Genomic DNA, 18252 nt, shown 5'->3' on the forward strand with positions numbered 1-18252 from the left:
AGTAAATGTGCCCCATAGAGTTGAATGGAGGGTGCTTGTGCATGCGCAGCATGGTCTGAATTCAGCCAAGCAGTAGACCTGCCCCAAATCTCAGGAACCGAGGTTTACTGACTTTCTTCTTGCAGTTGGGATGGACAGAGAGGGTACTTCTAGTCTTAGCTATTATGTTTGCTCCCATAGAGTTGAATGTAGAGTGCCAGCGCATGCGCAGCACATGCTTTGTATCATCTACTGTACATATGTCATAAATATTCCGCATGCCAAAACGCCCTTTAAAGGGGTCCTTCAGGCTAAAACAATTGATGACCAATCTTTGTAACATAACATACACATGAAATTGGTTGTAATGTGACAGCTGGGATTCTCACTGTTCAACTGTTTAGAGCAGGAATTAGAGAGCGCCGTTCTCAGGGTAGTGGTTAGACAAGGTTATAGCGGATCACCGCTGATCACCTCTTATTTACAGAAGAGGGTGCTGTCTCCTATGTGTTTCATTCACTTTCTATCGGTGGGAGAGGTAGGTATTAGACGCCCACTAGTCTCATATTGATGAGGTATCCTTAGGAAAACTAAGCAAATGCCATCATAATCCCCTCTACTTACACCGATACACATAGTACATGCTATAACAACCCTACAAAGTCACAATTTACTCCATAAAGGTAAGTCCTGTACTCCCCAGGACACCTGAGGTAATGACTGACATAAATGGATATAAAAGGGCACTTTGTAAATGGCCTCCTCCATCTATTCATACAACCAGAGAACAGAATATAGGAAGCGCAACTCTTTAGAGACTGTGGCCAATTATCTCTCAGTGACAGTCCCTCAGACGCACCATCGCACGTGGCCGCCTCAGGAGTCTCTGAGCAGTAATAGTGCGGTCATGCTGCTCTACTGAAATAGCGACACATTTCTCGTAAGAGATCTTCCCAATTCGGATAAACTGCAAATTATTATCTTCTCAGAATTGTGAAATGATGATGTGCAGATTGAAATGATATGTGAGAGATAACCCAGTTATCAGCGGAACGTGCTGCTCATTCAATAAGTAGAAAATATGAAAAATGTTTTATGTTCTACCAAGAACACAGATAATGTGATGTCAGTGATGTCCCAGTACAATGATAATACACACAGTGGTGTCACAGTACAAATATAATGCACACAGTGATGTCACAGTACATGGATAATACACACAGTGATGTCACAGTACAGGGAAAATACACACAGTGATGTCACAGTACAGATATAATGCACACAGTGATGTCACAGTACAGGAAGAATACACACAGTGATGTCACAGTACAGGGATAATACACACAGTGATGTCACAGTACAAGTATAATACACACAGTGGTGTCACAGTACAGGGATAATACACACAGTGATGTCACAGTACAGGGATAATACACACAGTGATGTCACAGTACAGGGATAATACAGACAGTGATGTCAAAGTACAAAGATAATACAGACAGTGATGTCACAGTACAGATATAATACACACAGTGATGTCACAGTACAGAGATAATACAGACAGTGATGTCACAGTACATGGATAATACACACAGTGATGTCACAGTACATGGATAATACACACAGTAATGTCACAGTACAGGGATAATACACACAGTGATGTCACAGTACAGAGATAATACAGACAGTGATGTCACAGTACAGGGATAATACTCACAATGAGGTCACAGTACAGGGATAATACACACAGGATGTCACAGTACACAGAGATACACAGTGATGTCACAGTACAGGGATAATACACACAGTGAGATCGCAGTACAGGGATAATACACACAGTGAGATCGCAGTACAGGGATAATACACACAGTGTTGTCACAGTACAGGGATAATACACACAGTGATGTCACAGTACAGGGATAATACACACAGTGATGTCACAGTACATGGATAATACACACAGTAATGTCACAGTACAGGGATAATACACACAGTGATGTCACAGTACAGAGATAATACAGACAGTGATGTCACAGTACAGGGATAATACACACAATGAGGTCACAGTACAGGGATAATACACACAGGATGTCACAGTACACAGAGATACACAGTGATATCACAGTACAGGGATAATACACACAGTGATGTCACAGTACAGGGATAATATACACAGTGATGTCACAGTACAGGGATAATACACACAGTGATATCACAGTACAGGGATAATACACACAGTGATATCACAGTACAGGGATAATACACACAGTGATGTCACAGTACAGGGATAATACACACAGTGAGATCGCAGTACAGGGATAATACACACAGTGTTGTCACAGTACAGGGATAATACACACAGTGATGTCACAGTACAGGGATAATACACACAGTGATGTCACAGTACAGGGATAATACACACAGTGATGTCACTGGCATGCACACGACGGAAATGGGGGGGCGTGGCCGAACAATAACCCGACGGATTCGGAGAAACTACCGCATTGAGAAAAAAAAAAGTGTTGCGGGACACGCGCTTACCTTCACCCACGATGGCTCTGTGAACTCCAGTGCGTTCCGATGTGTCAGCGTAGCAGCGACACCTGGTGGACATCGGAGGAACTGCCTTAATGAATCCCGGCCGGCCCCGAATCCACCGCAGAGAAAGCGCCGCTGGATCGCGAATGGACCGGGTAAGTAAATATGCCCCAATCTCCACAAAAACAGAAATAATAAAATTACATGCTTGGTACCGGAATACAAAGATGTCACCATCACTTGAGGATACTTACCCTAGAATAAGACATACATTGAATAACTGCTTTTCAGAAACAGGATGACAGTGAAGATTCGGGAACGTAGTCACGGAGTGTCCCTAGAGGGAGGGAATGAAAATGTTACAAAACGCTGCAGTTGAACTGCGACTCCTTGAGTGATTTATTTCTTCTTTGTATTAATGTAATTAAATTGCTGAACATATTGCAACGTCCCCGAGCACCAGGATGTGTACATGCATATACCATGTCTATAATAGACTTTGGACGTCATGTATGAAAATTGCCTTGGAGAATTTATATGTTAAAAAAAATAAGTTACAGTTAATGAAAATAAGAAGGAAAATGAATTGACTGCTGTAGGGAACAAGGGCTTGATATCTAAGGCTTCTATGTTCTTACCTCCTGAGGATTCTCTTGTACCTTATAGTAAATATGTTAGTGCATTCAGTATATGTTTATTAAAGGAGTTTTCCAGCTTAACTTTTTGATAACCTGTATCGCCAGACATTTTGGACCAATGACCAACCTGCTGGCTTTGATGGCCTCCAGGGTTGAGTTCAGCACAACGAATAAAATTGGAAGCACATCTCTGTTCACGCACCACAGCCAAGTCCAGACTAGAACTTACCTCCTCATAGCAGTTGGTTAGATTAAAAGCAGGACCGATCCCTCCTACACACATGCTGATGTTGTGTTGTTATATTTGCAATATTCAAGGGTAGCATCTAAGATATCCCTCAAATTTTATTCCCAAGGTCTGTCCTTACCGCTTTTTGACCTCATTTTACAACATTTGCCGTGAACCGGCTTTTCTCATGTAGAACAACTTGTTATATTATGTTAACTACTTATGTCCAGCAGTTCCTGCTGTTCTCCTCAGTTTTGCCTCTTACCTCTTAAACTATATGCTTCTTAGGGGGGAATTTACCAGTCCTTGGTGTTTTGTCCACCATCATATGAGTAAACCCTTCCCCTCCAATGCCTCCCAGATACATCAGGAGACTCCAGCATCCAGGTCTTTTCGGAAGTTGGTGCCGGTTGCCAGGCATTGCAGTTACTTCAGGGCTTGTACACCAGGAAATTGTCCTTCAAGTCCTGATAAATCCCCCCCTATATTTATTTCACTGCTTGTTTGTACTATTTATCCCATGCTTCATGCTTCTCCATGTGAAGAAATATACCAGGAAGGTTACTGTATAATCCTGTATGTAACCACTATGGATTGTTCAATAGACTTACTCATTGCAATCTCTTTGGATTTGCTGATATCCTGCTTCATGAGAGAACATAAGGTGTCATGGGAACTATGGGCAGGTTGTAGTTAACAGGAAGATAGAAAGTGGTTAGTCTCCAAGGTTAGTCTTTGCTGAGGGAGATTTCTGACAAGTAGCCTCAGAACAGAAAAATGAAAAAAACTGGGTGAGCAACAAAAAAAATGCATCATGACATGACACTTTGACACATGACACATGACACTTTGGTAAAAATCATTTAAACTTTCATTCTTAAAATTTTTCATCCTGGGATGCCCATGATCATATCTGGGAGAATCTCTTAGTAACTGTTAAATTTACCAAGAGCATTTCTACAGGAGACAGGAAGTATTACACCATTCTCATAGATTTTTCTCTTGTAATTCCGTTTCATTCTGTACCCTCCAAAGCAGGCGACTCTCTTGTAAAGATTTACAAATAAACCACTTTATGAATTTTTATGCTGTACCACCAGAGGATTATAATAAGACAGCCATTACTCCATGTCTATTAGAAAAGTAGATTTTAATTGTAATTCCAGACATTCTACTAAGCTCACACAAGTGAAAACAGCCAACATACTTAAGCCCTAAATTCCCTGAAATTAATCAAAGTGTCTCTAAGGAGAAGGTCTTCAAGCTAGAATTATTGGAGAAAAAAAAATCAGTTGAAAACACTTAAATATCTTCAATACAAAAAATGTTATCTATGAAATCTGTAAGAAGAACAAAAGAGACTTAAGAAGGTTTTTATAAGATTGCATTCCGTCTCGGTAAAATTGCACATCATATATGAATTTATTACATTCCTATTTTATACAGCATCAAATAAAAGTATAGATACATCATTTATAAGTACTAGGTTATAGGGTTTACAAAAGTCGGCAGCAGTGCAGATACATTGCACCCAAGGTAATAAGTATTTACATCTAGATAACATTGCCCATAAAACATGTCGTCTAATAGCTTATATCCCATCGGTAAACAAGAAATTAACATGGGTCTTGGTAGTCCGCCACTCATACTCAGGAAAGAAAATTTTACATACAATTGTTCGCTGCTGAAGGTGACATTATACATTGATGAAGAGCTATAGGTGACATTTTGGGTGTGTATAGTTTTGCACAATGTATTATTGCCAGGATTCCAACGCCACCGTAAGAAAGCAACAGTAAGTAGAGTTTGCTTTCATTGAACCTATGCTCATTGGTAGCAGCCATTGTTTAGGCAGGGTTAGTACATGCTTTGGTGATATAAGTACATACCATCTACAACATGACTGCCGCTATTGGGTGAAGTTGATGGGAAATTACTAAATGGTCACTAACTTTTCAACAAACTTTGCAAATCAGAAAACTTATTAATAATTCATATCAAAGGAAAATGATTCTTTCTCTACTTACATTCCCTCCTAATCTGCTTTTCACTCACTGAATTCCGTCTTTCTAGAAAGAAGGACAGAAGCAATGATCACATAGATGTTCTATGCAGTCTGGTGGGGGAGCAGTGAGTCACAGCAGCTATGTCTCCTCTCAGCAGCTATAAACCAGAAGCTACTTTACATATGCAGGAAAAGAGAAAACGGTCAGAAGATGAAGATGCAAGTCACATAATGACCACTCACAGGCAATTACTACTGATTTTTGCAAATGTGTTGAAATGTTAGATGTTAAAGGAAACATACCATCAGAAATCTACCAATTAAGGTAGATCTGAAGGTAGGTTCCTATTAATCTAGTAAACCCTAACCTATCTTTAGCTAGCCCTATAATGTTTTCTTTACTATACTATGCAAAACTTTATTTAGGTAATATGAAAATGTTGTAAAGGAGATAGAGGGATGTGAAGTAGCTTCTCCTGGGAGTGGGTGCAAAGGTCACTCCACGCCCTAGTCTCCTCTGCGATCCCTTCCACCTGCTCCCCCCTGATGCACTCCTACTAATGCGCAGTAGCTCCGGCATCAGTCCCGATCGGAACACTGCTATATATATGTGCATTGGCACTAATGCTGGAGCTACTGCGCATGCACAGTGCTCCAATTGAGTGCTTAACAACTGGAGCAGTAGGAGGAGTGCGCCGAGGACGCCCAGGAAGGAAGGGATTGCAGAGGCTACTGGGGTGCTAACCGGTGAAACTACTCAACGCCCCAGTAGCCTCTCTAAAAATTTACATATTATCTACATATAGTTTAGCTTAGTATAGGAAGCGTTATAGGGTTAACTTAATATTGATTAGAGTTTAGTAGGTTAATAGGAACCTACCATCAGATCTACCTTAATAAGTACATTTCTGATGGTAGGTTTCCTTCACAGTGACTCTCCCTTCTTCATGTAATAGGTGGCAATCAATGTATGGTAATTTATTATTCTTTTGCCCTTGCTGTATTAGTAGTCACAACCTTGTAATGGAACTTGTTAACACGCATCAGCCAATCAGGGGAGACAGAACTGAGAGTGGGAAGGCAGAAAACTAATTTTGAGACAGGGGGCGTGTCCTAGGGCGTGACCTAGACTACATCACACTCCCTGTAGGCACTGTAACCAAGCTGTAGTCATGAATTGCAGATCAGACCTACTGAACAGAGCTAAGTAGCAGCTAAGGAAAATATGCAATAGCAAGAAAGCATCACCTATAGATATCTCTTAATGTTTCACATTTATGTTTATGACTGGACAGTCACTTTAAGTTATTGTTAAATTGTTTGACACCCACAATGAATACAGTATTAGTGGATCTTGTAGCTATAGTTTTCAAAGTGCATTTTTCACTATTTTGGTTTACAGCACATATAATATGGAGCAGATATGAATAACTATTAGCAAATACAACATCTCTTTGCTTTTTCAAGTGGGCCAAAATATATACATACTGTAACTGAAAGCTATAAATATATATATATATATATATATATATATGTATATATATATATATATATATATATATATATATATATATATATATATATATCTGTGCCAGTTTTATGGTGTTGTCCTAAAACCATTCCCAAAGCTTTGATATATATGTAAAATTATGTGTTAAGCATAGTCCTAGACATAGAGGCGAAAAGAGTTCAATTCAATCATAAAAAATGTAAAATGAGGCAGAGTATGCCAGTAGAGTAGTGTAAGGCCTACATGGTAAGACCCATCAATTGCACATAAAGTAAGGCCTATAACATAAAATAAGGCCAAAAAATATAGCTATAAGATAAAGCAGTAATTCCCAACCTTTGTACTATTGGGATACCCCAAACGTTAATACAGTCCTTGGGAACCCCTATTAGTACCCTAATCCTTTGAGTAGAATTGACAGCTCTTGCAACCAGTTTCCACCAAGGTTCCACACAGTGTTGAACTGTCCCACCAGATCATCAGAAGATCAACTGGAGGGCCCATGCTCACAGCCCATACTAGACCCCAGAGAACCAGGACAAGACAACCCAACTAAGGGTCTATTTACTAGGAATTTATGGGGATAGGGCACTCAAAAGAATTATTTTTAATCTGATGGGCCCAAGGAACCCTAGTCCAACACTGGTTGCACAAAACCCTGGTGGGGCAACACTGGTCCGCAATTTGTCTATACTCAAGATAAAATTACTATACAGTATGCACATTCCACACTGTAAAGGAAAATGTCCATGTACAGAAATAAGAAGTCAAAAGAATTTCTCAAACAAATGGAACCGTACAAATCTATGGTGGCTGGGCCACCTGAAGGGTTAAAATGAAAGTCGACCCCCTATGCTTCCACTTAAAAATAGTAAGGATAGCAAAAGCAAAGGCATTGTAGACGTTCACCTAGGATAGGATATTGCAGATTGTTCTCAGTGGAGACTGTTGTTTTTGCTCTTTGTGCTTGTATTTTTGCAATCACTGTTAAAGAGAAAGAGATTGATTTTGACCTTACTAAGGCAAATGTAACCACCAGTCGAAATAGTCCTGTGTATGCACCAGAGGAAGTAATGAAAAGTGCCGCAACATTAATGGATTGCACCAAAGTAAATGTCCTTCCCCCCCTACATTTTAAATAATACCTTCATGAATAATTCAAGTCGATAAAATGTACAGATGATTGCACCGCGGAATATTTCTGCAGGTCGTACGCACACAGAGCTTACATTAGATATACAGCAGAAGTAGCAGGTCAAGGCATTCACAATATACACTGTTACATCTGACATATCATCAAAAAGCTGCGAAAAGCGAGTTACGAAAAACGTTAATTATTCTACACAAACACTCGGACTAGTTGCTATATTAGTATAACATCTTGGAAAATGCAAGATCACATAGCAAACTAATATGTCAAATCTCAAATATTCACCTGGTGAGATAGTAGAAATGACATAAGTTGTTAATTCTAAATTTATTGGTAAAACTGAGCACCATAAAGTGTCTTTACGAGATGTCTCGAAAAAAAAAAGTCGTATTGCGCTACTGCCCGAAAATTGAATATATCTAAGTAATATAGCGAGAAAAGTTAAGCCGTCAAACTCCGGTCACATTATGTACTGGAGTAATACCAGGCTTCAACATTTATTCGGCCCTCAGCCTCATCTCAGAACTCAAGATCACTTCAACCGTCACTCCTGTGCTCTCCGTCACCGGTGACGTCAAATGATATGGCCTTTGGAAAGCGCCTGCACACTTGAGTGCAAAAAATCAATGGTAACAAGCTTTTTCAATCTGCTGTATTCTCAAACCACCAATTACACCGCGGCATCATGGCGAGATTTTCACCGGTTTACCATTCTTGTCGTACTGATAGACGAACATTTTAATACAGTGAGAATTGGCAGGAGAAATCCAAGGACTACTGGTTATGGAGAAGTTATAATTTGTATAAAACTGAACTGGTTGCTTCTGGCACTTGAAAAATGCCTTGAGTGTCCCGGCGGCCATTGTGCGAAATCTTTTACTTATAAAGCAATAGAGGAAGAAATTAATTGCAGTGTTTAGGAGGGCTAACATATTGGCAATGTCTGTTACTATATGTACCAGCCAACTATTGTCTATAGGAGATACATAGAGGTGGTAAAGTATCATAATTATTCTTGGTGCCCAAAGGATGGCAAAAATTGAAGTTATTGTAAACAAAATTGCAGTGGTTTTGCCGGTGGAGTATCCTCGAAGTCGGAAATTGCTTTTCCTACGGAGCTTGTAGACAATGATAGAATTTAGAACAAAGAAAATAGAACACGGAACCAAGTAGACGGTAAAGCAATGTATCCAGATAAGGATATGATGTAGAGATGTGCTTGTGTAATCCTCCGTCCATATGTTGGGCCACCAATAGTATGGGATGCTAGTCAAAAAGCAAGTGATGTATACACTTACAATGACTTTCCTTGTACGAGCAGGGAACGAAACAGTATGATATTTCAAGGGGTGGCAAACGGCTATATATCTATCGATGGTTAATGGAACTGTAATCCAAATGGACGTGTGTATGGAAGAAAACTCCAGGACTTCTATCACCTTGTTCAGTATTTGAGGCATCTGCTTGTTGAGGATGAAGTCCTCTAAAAGAAAGTCCACAAACACAATGAAGAATAGAACCATGATGTCTGCGGCGGCCAAGGCCAAGAGATAGTTGTAAGAGGACTTCTGTCTTCTGGCCACAAGCTGAGACAGGATGATCACAGTCAGTATGTTTGCTGTGGAGACAAAATGGGAGAATATGACTTTTTTTTAGGTTATTGCCAAGGTTTTGTCATTCTCATCCTATAGGATTAAAGGGGTTATCAGGCTGTTAAAAACTACTGAGGGCCGGGCTGGGGTGGGTTCGTTAAACACAATAAACATGTACTTATCTCCTCTGGCACCGCTGATGTCCCGCGCCGCGGTCCGTTTGATCCATGCCCCTGTTTGTTTACAGGGGCACAGAAGCCGCACACAGGGAGCTTCCGGTCCGGGATGTGGTCGGCTCCTCCCATCCATCCCTATCTCTCAGCGTTGTAAGCGCTGGGAGATGGTGTCAGATGGGAGCTTCTGGCCCCTGTATACGGCCCTAAGTATTTTTTAACACCCGGATAACCCCTTTAAGATCTGTAGCTTCAGTATTTTCAAACATCACTTTTTTAATATTTTTTATATTTTCCATTAATCAAAATTTTTCAGTTTACCAACCACGTGAACATAAAATCTTGGATTTTAATGTGTGCTACATGAAAGTATTAGAATCTGCAATTATTGTTGGATCCTTGTTTCGATGCAGTCATATCCTAGGCTGTCAACTATTTTGATTTCTATTGGACGAGCAGAGGTCAATCTTTAGTAGGTCATAAGTTCATTTAAATGCAATACACATTTGATCCAAGACATTTAATCTCTTAAAATCTGCAATCCTGGAAAATACAACGGTGGCTAAGCCAGTGTTGCCAAACAAAAGAAACTGTACTTACCCTGCTCCAACTCTCCAGTTCCTGATGGTCTCCCAGGCTTTGGTACTCACAGCTCAACTGAAAGTGCTGAGGGTCACATGACCCAACCATAGACTACCTTGGACCAGGGGTGTCACAAGGAAGTGACTTCATATGGTCGAAGGAGGCCACTGATTGGCCAAAGAGTGTCCAGTGGAGACCAAAAGACTGGCACAAAGCAAGATCCTGGAGCAGAACATCTTTTATTTGTTTGGCACCCCAATGGGTTTTCCAGGATTTTTGGAAAACACCTTTTCACAAACCCCCCACGTTGTAGTGGTACCAGCGCCTTTTGTGGGCCCTAGTAACTGCAGCTTTTAAGAAATTCTATATCTAAGCACTCAGTGGGATCACTGAACCATGGATGACTTAACCTTTTTCTTTGGTACTTGAAAAAAAAGCTTTCATAATGCAAGTGGGAATTCACAAAGCATCTCGATTAATATGGGAAACACTTCCACACCACTGATTTTTATAAATCTTCTTAATTAGTTTTCGACACTGTGGTTTATGTATCTATTATATAGCGAATAAGCAGTCCCTGTAGACTTTTACTATCTCCTTATTGGTAATGTACGGATACACAGTAGGTTACAGAAATATTTCAGATATTGAAAATATGACATAAATATTTCCAAAGCACATAAGTATCCGATGTAATTGGTGTTTTTTTTTTAAATTTCCCTTAATGATTTGCTTGTTTTTTGCTTGTTATGGATGAACCACTCGCTGCTTCTCTTCTGACTCATTAATCCAGGATGGCAAATACTAATAACATTTATAAACATCTCATTAGTTGAGCTTCTTAAGTCGTATATTCGTTAGATTCTATTAATGGTTTTAATTACTGACCAACAGTGTGATGTATACTGCTTTCCATAAAAACAACACAGCCAGATATTACATTTCAGTAAAAAGCATTCATGTATGGGATACATATTTTTGGTTTACACTTGGTGGGTCCAACTGTAGGCACCTGCTTGATGAAAGTGAACATTTCGAAAGAAATTCAATTATGACCTATTCTTAACCTTCCTTGGTTGTGATCATGCTAAAACCTGTAAGTTGAGGCTTGAGTAGATGTTGGGAAATGGGGTTCGCATCAATGGGCCCTGGCATCCACCGTGCCTTCTGGGTCGGGATTGGCTCTAGTAGGATGTAAAAATGGTCTTGAAAGTCCATGGAGAAAGGACAAACTTGGTCAAGCTGGTAAGAAGCCTACACTCAAGTAACCATGTCCATGTTCTACAAAAGTGGCAACTCTAGAAGAGTTTCTCTGAGTATGCAGAACACAATATAGTGTATAGGCTTTTGGATCAAACAACCACACCCGGATCTTCTCTTGTCTGCCAAGAAGAGAAAATTAAAAATATAGTCCAACATATGGCAATTTTTCTTGCACCATGTACAGTAAATCAACTGAGCTTCCCATTGTGTCAATGGATCTGCAGATTTTCCCATAAACAATAAGCAATGTCTTAGGCCCCAGCGATCAGTTAGCCCTCACAGGAGGCCTATGCAGTGGATTCTATGGCAGAGCAGTATGGAGCTGTTCATTAGGGGGCTTCCTGGAAATTATGTTGCATGGAGCTCCATAGATACCAAATCTGCCAGTAGCTGGTTGTATCATGAGGGGCCTACCAGGTATTATAGTATATCAACTAAAACCTATTTGAGATGATTGCTTAATTTCTTAAAAGTAGTCTTCTAGGTTTAGTGGACACTAATTTTTTTTACTATACAAAATGGTGTCATTTGTTTAAAAGGGCTTGACACTTTACCTAATTTTTTTGTAATGTTTGTGTAAGTGTGTGTGCGTGTGTGTGTGTGGGGGATATTAGGTAATTTACCGATATACATCTATTAAAAGTTCTGCGCCACTTTCTTGATATGTAAAGTGAATTTGTCCTGGAAGGGCAGGTTAAAAGATTGAAGACTTCGCTTTACACATTACTAAATATATTAATTATATTTTAGTACTATAGGAGTTGTAGAAATTTCTGTGGTACCAAATCCTAGTACCCAAAGATCCCTTTCAGGGAAGACTCCAGGGTTCAGTAGACCCCTGGGCGGCAGAGCCTCAGTGGGCCCCTTTGCAGTAATCTCACATGGCGGCATTAAAAGTTCAGAAACTAAAACAGTCTCCTATTCCCTAAAATATTCCCTAATGTATTATTCCAAATAGCCATGGTAATTATATATACAGCCCCCTCAAGGTAATTTTATATAAAGCCCTCCTCACCCCCTATGGATTCATTCGATACAGCCTCCCACACCCCTATAAATTCCTTGTGTACAGCCGTATGTAGGCCCCTCCAGCAGCTCTGGGCCTCAGCACTTGACCAGGTAAGCCCAGTGCTGGCGCTGGCCCCTTTGATTGATTGGGCAACACTCCAGAACAGATAGCCTTTCTATTAGCTTTGGCCACACACACATAGTAATATCAGTGATAGAGTAAGAATAATACAATGCTCTGGTAATATAAGTTCTTGAGATGTCCTCAGGGTAACTAGTTCCATTCTCATGATGGATTTTTCTGGGAAATTTCTTCTATTTCGCCCATCTCCACTTATTGCCCTTGGAATTTGAAATATTAAAGTCATACAATACAAAAAAAAATGAAGCAAATACCATGTGAAGAATAATTATTGAAGCTCATCATGATTTATTGATCGCTGTGCAGTATTTCCTTAAAGTAGTTGACCCTGAGTATAAGCCTCGCAGCAAACCTTACCAAATTAAAATGTCAGCGATGCCCAGCTGACAAGTTAAGTGTATTGCTGTCTTTACGTATATCGGCTTCTGTTCAGCCTTTTAAATCTAATGCCTCTTTTGAACAAGATCCAGTCTTCCTTTCCAAGTCTGTTCCTGTATTAACTCCGCTGCCATTACTCACCTCTGGTTTTAACTCAACTTGGAGAAATAAATATCCCTTCTAGGACAAGTGCAAGAGAAGTAGGCAAAGGGGAAACTATAGCGCTGGTCAATGGTTGGCCAAATAAAAGAGATGTAAAGGTATCAAGAAACTGTTATTCATTCAACTTTTATTCATATAGTACTCATGTGAAACACAAGGGGGCAGATTTACTTACCCGGTCCGTTCGCGATCCAGCGGCGCGTTCTCTGCGGTGGATTTGGGTCCGGCCGGGATTCAATAAGGCAGTTCCTCTGCCGTCCACCAGGTGGCGCTGCTGCGCTGAAGTTCCCCGGAGGCGCACTGGAATGCCCTGAAATTCACCGGCCAATACCTGGTGAAGGTAAGTGTAATTTTCGCAACACATTTTTTGTTTTAAATGCAGCGGTTTTTTCCAAATCTGTCGGGTTTTCGTTCGGCCATGCCCCCCGATTTCCGTCGTGTGCATGCCGGCGCCGATGCGCCACAATTCGATCGCGTGCGCCAAAATCCCGGGGCAATTCAGGGAAAATCGTTGCAAATCGGAAATATTCGAGTAACACGTCGGGAAAACACGAATCGGGCCCTTAGTAAATGACCCCCATGGTCTTCATGCCCAATCTGGCCTGCCACCTTATCATATGTGGTGCACAAGTTCTCTGGCATGTACCATGTGTGTGCCATAACAGTCATGGCTGGATCTTCTTTGGAGCTCCTGCTCCAGGCCGTGTTTGGACCCACACATTAACTGGCCCAACTAGAGCTCCCTAACCATTGTGATTAAAGTGGGGGTGGGGTGGTTTGGTGTAAGACACTGTAAGAACAAGATAATTTAGGAATAGTTGAGTCTTATCACTACAATCAGCACTTAAATATCAACATTTGGCTTGATGTTGTCTGCAGTGTAACTAGGTTTGCCTTAATATTAAACAAAGCAGAAATAAAAAAAAATGCAGAAAATCTACATTTTCAAAGAGCCATCTGTATGTATTAGTTATCTTATCAGTTAATAGAAGAGCTTGAGGGAAACAATATAAAGCCGGTATGAAATTGAGACAGGGAACAGTGTAAAAAGTGTAAAGCTTAATGGTCAACATTTTGAAACTGTGGCTTGTGTTAGTTGTAAAATTTGGTTAATATGTATATAAAATTAACTATAATCATAAACAGGTCTTTAATAGCATTTCCACAATATACTTCAAATTTTATGTTTTCCTTTGTTCGCTATACAGAGATAATCATCTTTACAAGCCAATGAATAATTTGCTGACACATTTATTGAAAATTTGCAATTCCTGCTACTCAACTGCAAATCTGTCATAAATATAACTAGCCTATAAAATAATCAGATATTATCATTATTTACTGAACTCTAAGACGTTGACAAGACACTCTTCTAACACGTAATGATGGTATAACATCTGTGCTGCAGCGCCATCCTCTGCCCGTAAATTAGAAAATGCGCTGCTGACTTTTTTGTTTTTTGTTTCAATTCTGTCCACCAATCACATCCTCCCCTGCTTGTTGGGTTTGTCTGGATGTCAGAAAACTCTCCCATTCACCCTTTGGACCAGGATTCTGTGATCTCATAAAAGGATTGTATGCCCACTTTCCAGTGTTTGCCATAAGTCTTCTTTCCTGCATTTTCTAGCCTTCGGTGTACTTTTATCTTTTGACCCTTGCTTGTCTTCCTATCAATTTGATTGTTTCTTGATTCTGTGCTGCATTGTCCTCTTGGTTTTGACCTAAATTTGCATGACCATTCTACTGTGTTTATCCTATTTTTTTGTCACTCTGTTTTCACTTTGCCACAGAAAGGGAATGTTGACCAATTGACACCAACCATTTAGGGTAGGATAGGCAAGTAGGTAGGGACAGCTAGGTGGGTCTAGCTTTAGGGCTCACTGTTAGTGTCTGTCCTTCCTTCACCAAACCATGCGGGTGCGTATCCCTTGGACCCAACCCTGACCTTCATTAGATTTTGGGGTTCAGGACTGGGTTCGGCTCAACCTACCCCTTCCCCCTTGCATATCGGACTGGCAATATAGTGGCATTTAAATTGCTGTGTCCACGTGCCCGCACCGGCATGGATGCGGAGCACCGTACTGCCATTTTGGGCAGGATCGTCGCTCACCAATGACATCATCCGAACAACAGAGAGAGTAATTTAAAAGTCAAAGGCATTTCAACATTTAACACCCGTGATCGCCGGTTAGGGTTAGGGACCCAAACAGATTTTTTAAAATTTGGATCTGGCCAATCTTAACGGGTCTTCTCATCACAAGTTATGAGCCAAAAACGACGGGAGGCAACTACACAGAACAGGTGCACGTCCTTCCATCGACTAAACAGAGGTAAGGTATAATGGAAAGACTTGTATCTGTTCTGTCTGGTCCTTCACTTCTGGTTTGGGCTTACCACTACTGAAGGAAATAACTGAAGACGATTATGTGAACTAGCTCTTATATATAGATGGGCTGGATCCTCTGTGGGCAGTACTCATTATGGCTTCCCAAAACTGTCTATAATATGTGTCCTAATGTAGTAGATAGAATAAGATTGCAACTTTTTTTACTACAATGTAATTTAACCAACATGTAACAGATGAAAACACTAGGATCCATGTTTCCTTTAAAGAAATGATTTTTGTTTCCTTTCTATACACTTTTCAAATAACTTGTAAGAAGTACTCGGCAGTGCCCTTTTTATTGCCCTAGCTGGGGGGGAATGAATTGAAGTGCACTAGTTCATGTCACTTTTACGCTAGTAGAGGTTCTCTAATGCCTTTTGGACATTTTCAGTATTCTGGCGGAGAGCTGCCATTTCTCTACGAAATGACTTAAATGGTCCATTTAGGATTGTAGGCACAAGCTTGTAGCAGCCAGACATTCTCCGCGCTTAAAGGAATCGGCGGGAGGGAACGTGGTCAAGAATGACTCAGTTGACTCAGGGGTCGATCTACTAACGTTTTGCAGGAGAGCAAAAAAAAAAACAAAGACTAAAAACCCAAATCATTGCGCGAAGCCGAAGCGAAGGCATGAAATAAAAGGAATCCTACTGAAATAAATTGTAGTTCACCCCTCGTAAGACCTTTGTGCACAACGGGCCAAATTTTGCCCCCCAGGAGACTAATAAGTGTCACAGAGCGTTAAACAAATACTCTGTTTGTAACTTGCATTAAGGAACAAAACATAGGGAATAATTGAATGTATATGTGGAGCCAAAAGAGCCTGCTGCTTGCATTTACTCCAGTGCGGGGGCTTTCTGCTAAATAGTAAGATCACTTTCACGTTTGACATATTGTGTCATAACAGCACGTTGCACTCCGCTGGCATTAATCACACGTTGTGCTCGGTGAAGGTGGATTCTTGCTGTTGATTAAGAGTCTTTGTGATGATTCACTGATAGACGTGATCCCTATTGCTCTCCTTGTAGGATGACATATGGAGGATGACCAGGGAAAGCAATAACCAGTGTCAGAATGTGGCGTTGGAGGACAGATGGGGCTCAGGATGTTATATAAAAATGCCAGTGCCATGTTATTTCTCACAAAGGTGTTACCTGATACAGTACCAAGCACACAGTGGAAAAACACCCACAGTAATGGCAGTAAAACAGAAGGTTTCTTGTGTAATTATATGCTCTTTTAATGCAAATGCAGTCTGCTGCAGCATGTTATAGAGCAGTAGAGGTTGTGGTGAGTGCAGTGTCCCATCTGCATGCAGCATGTAATACAGCAAGGAGAACAAAGCAGTTAGTAGGGTCCCATGATCATCTACATGTCGGCAGGTTATAGAGTAGGGGGAGCTATGATGATAAGAAGGTATCCTATCTGCATGTTATAGAGCAGGAGCAGCTGTGCAGATTGTACATAGTGTCCTATCTGCTGGCAGCATGTTATAGAACAGAAGGAGTTGAGCAGATTGAACATAGTGCCCTATCTGCAGACGGCATGTTATAAAACAAGAGCAGCTGTGCAGATTGGACGCAGCATGTTATAGAGCAGGAGAAGCTGGGAATATTGTACATGGTTTCCTATTTGCAGGTAGCATGTTTTAATGCAGTAGGGGTTGTGGAGATTGTACATGTTTGCTATTTGCAAACAGATGTTTTAGAGCACAGGGAGCTAAGTAGTTGGTGTACAGCCTCTTATTTGTATGTAAGTTATATAGCAGGAGAGACTGAGCAGATTACACATTGGCCCATATTTATCATATTTATTGAAGTGTTTGCACCAGTTTTCTGTCTGACTGTGCTTTAGAAAGAAACTGCCTGCACATTTATTAAAGAAGAACACATATTTCTGCACATAAAAGGGCATTCCATTGCAGAATTGGACCGCAAAAGAAGGTTGTTTCCCAGGAGGACCTGGAACAATGGACCTCGGCCATATTGTTGTGGTTGAGGTTCATTGACGATGTCCTCATTCTATGGAATGGGACAAAGGAGTCATTTATGGACTACGTATCAAGGCTGAATGTCAATCAATTGGGTCTTTTTTTGCGTCACAATTGCTCCTCAAATGGGGACTATTTGTCAGCTGCTAAGGACCTGCAAAGAAGATTTAGAGACAGGGGATACCTGTCTCGTATCCTAAAAGAAGCACACCATCATGCGCTCACCAGACAAAGGGGCTCATTTACTAAGGGTCCGAATTGCGCACTTTCGTCGGGTTTCCCAAGGATTTCTGATTTGCCCTGAATTGCCCCAGGATTTTGGCGCACATGATCGGATTTGGCGCATCGGCCCCGGCTTTCACGCGAAAAGGGGGGGGGGCATGGCTGTCGGGCGACCCAAGGGATTCAGAAAAACATGGAATTAAAAAAATAATTTGTGTCGCAAGATCAGCCCTTACATGCACCGAGGAGAAGAAGGTGAACTCGGACCTTAGTGAATCCCGGCAGAACCCGAATCCTCGTTGGAGAAC

At 40.8% G+C, this 18252-nt stretch overlaps 1 protein-coding gene across 1 annotated transcript in view; it reads right to left on the reverse strand.

The window, feature by feature from the left end:
• Positions 1 to 6985: 6985 nt before the first annotated feature.
• The window catches only part of GPR139 (G protein-coupled receptor 139), a 52163-nt gene continuing 40896 nt past the window's right edge, over positions 6986 to 18252 (reverse strand). Inside the window, exon 2 of the mRNA XM_072120606.1 lies at positions 6986 to 9667. Within this exon, the coding sequence (XP_071976707.1) occupies positions 8733 to 9667 (935 nt within the window). The 3' untranslated portion in view covers positions 6986 to 8732. The remainder of the gene's footprint in view (positions 9668 to 18252) is intronic.

This window comes from Engystomops pustulosus, chromosome 8, assembly GCF_040894005.1.
Source record: "Engystomops pustulosus chromosome 8, aEngPut4.maternal, whole genome shotgun sequence".
NCBI lineage: Eukaryota > Metazoa > Chordata > Amphibia > Anura > Leptodactylidae > Engystomops > Engystomops pustulosus.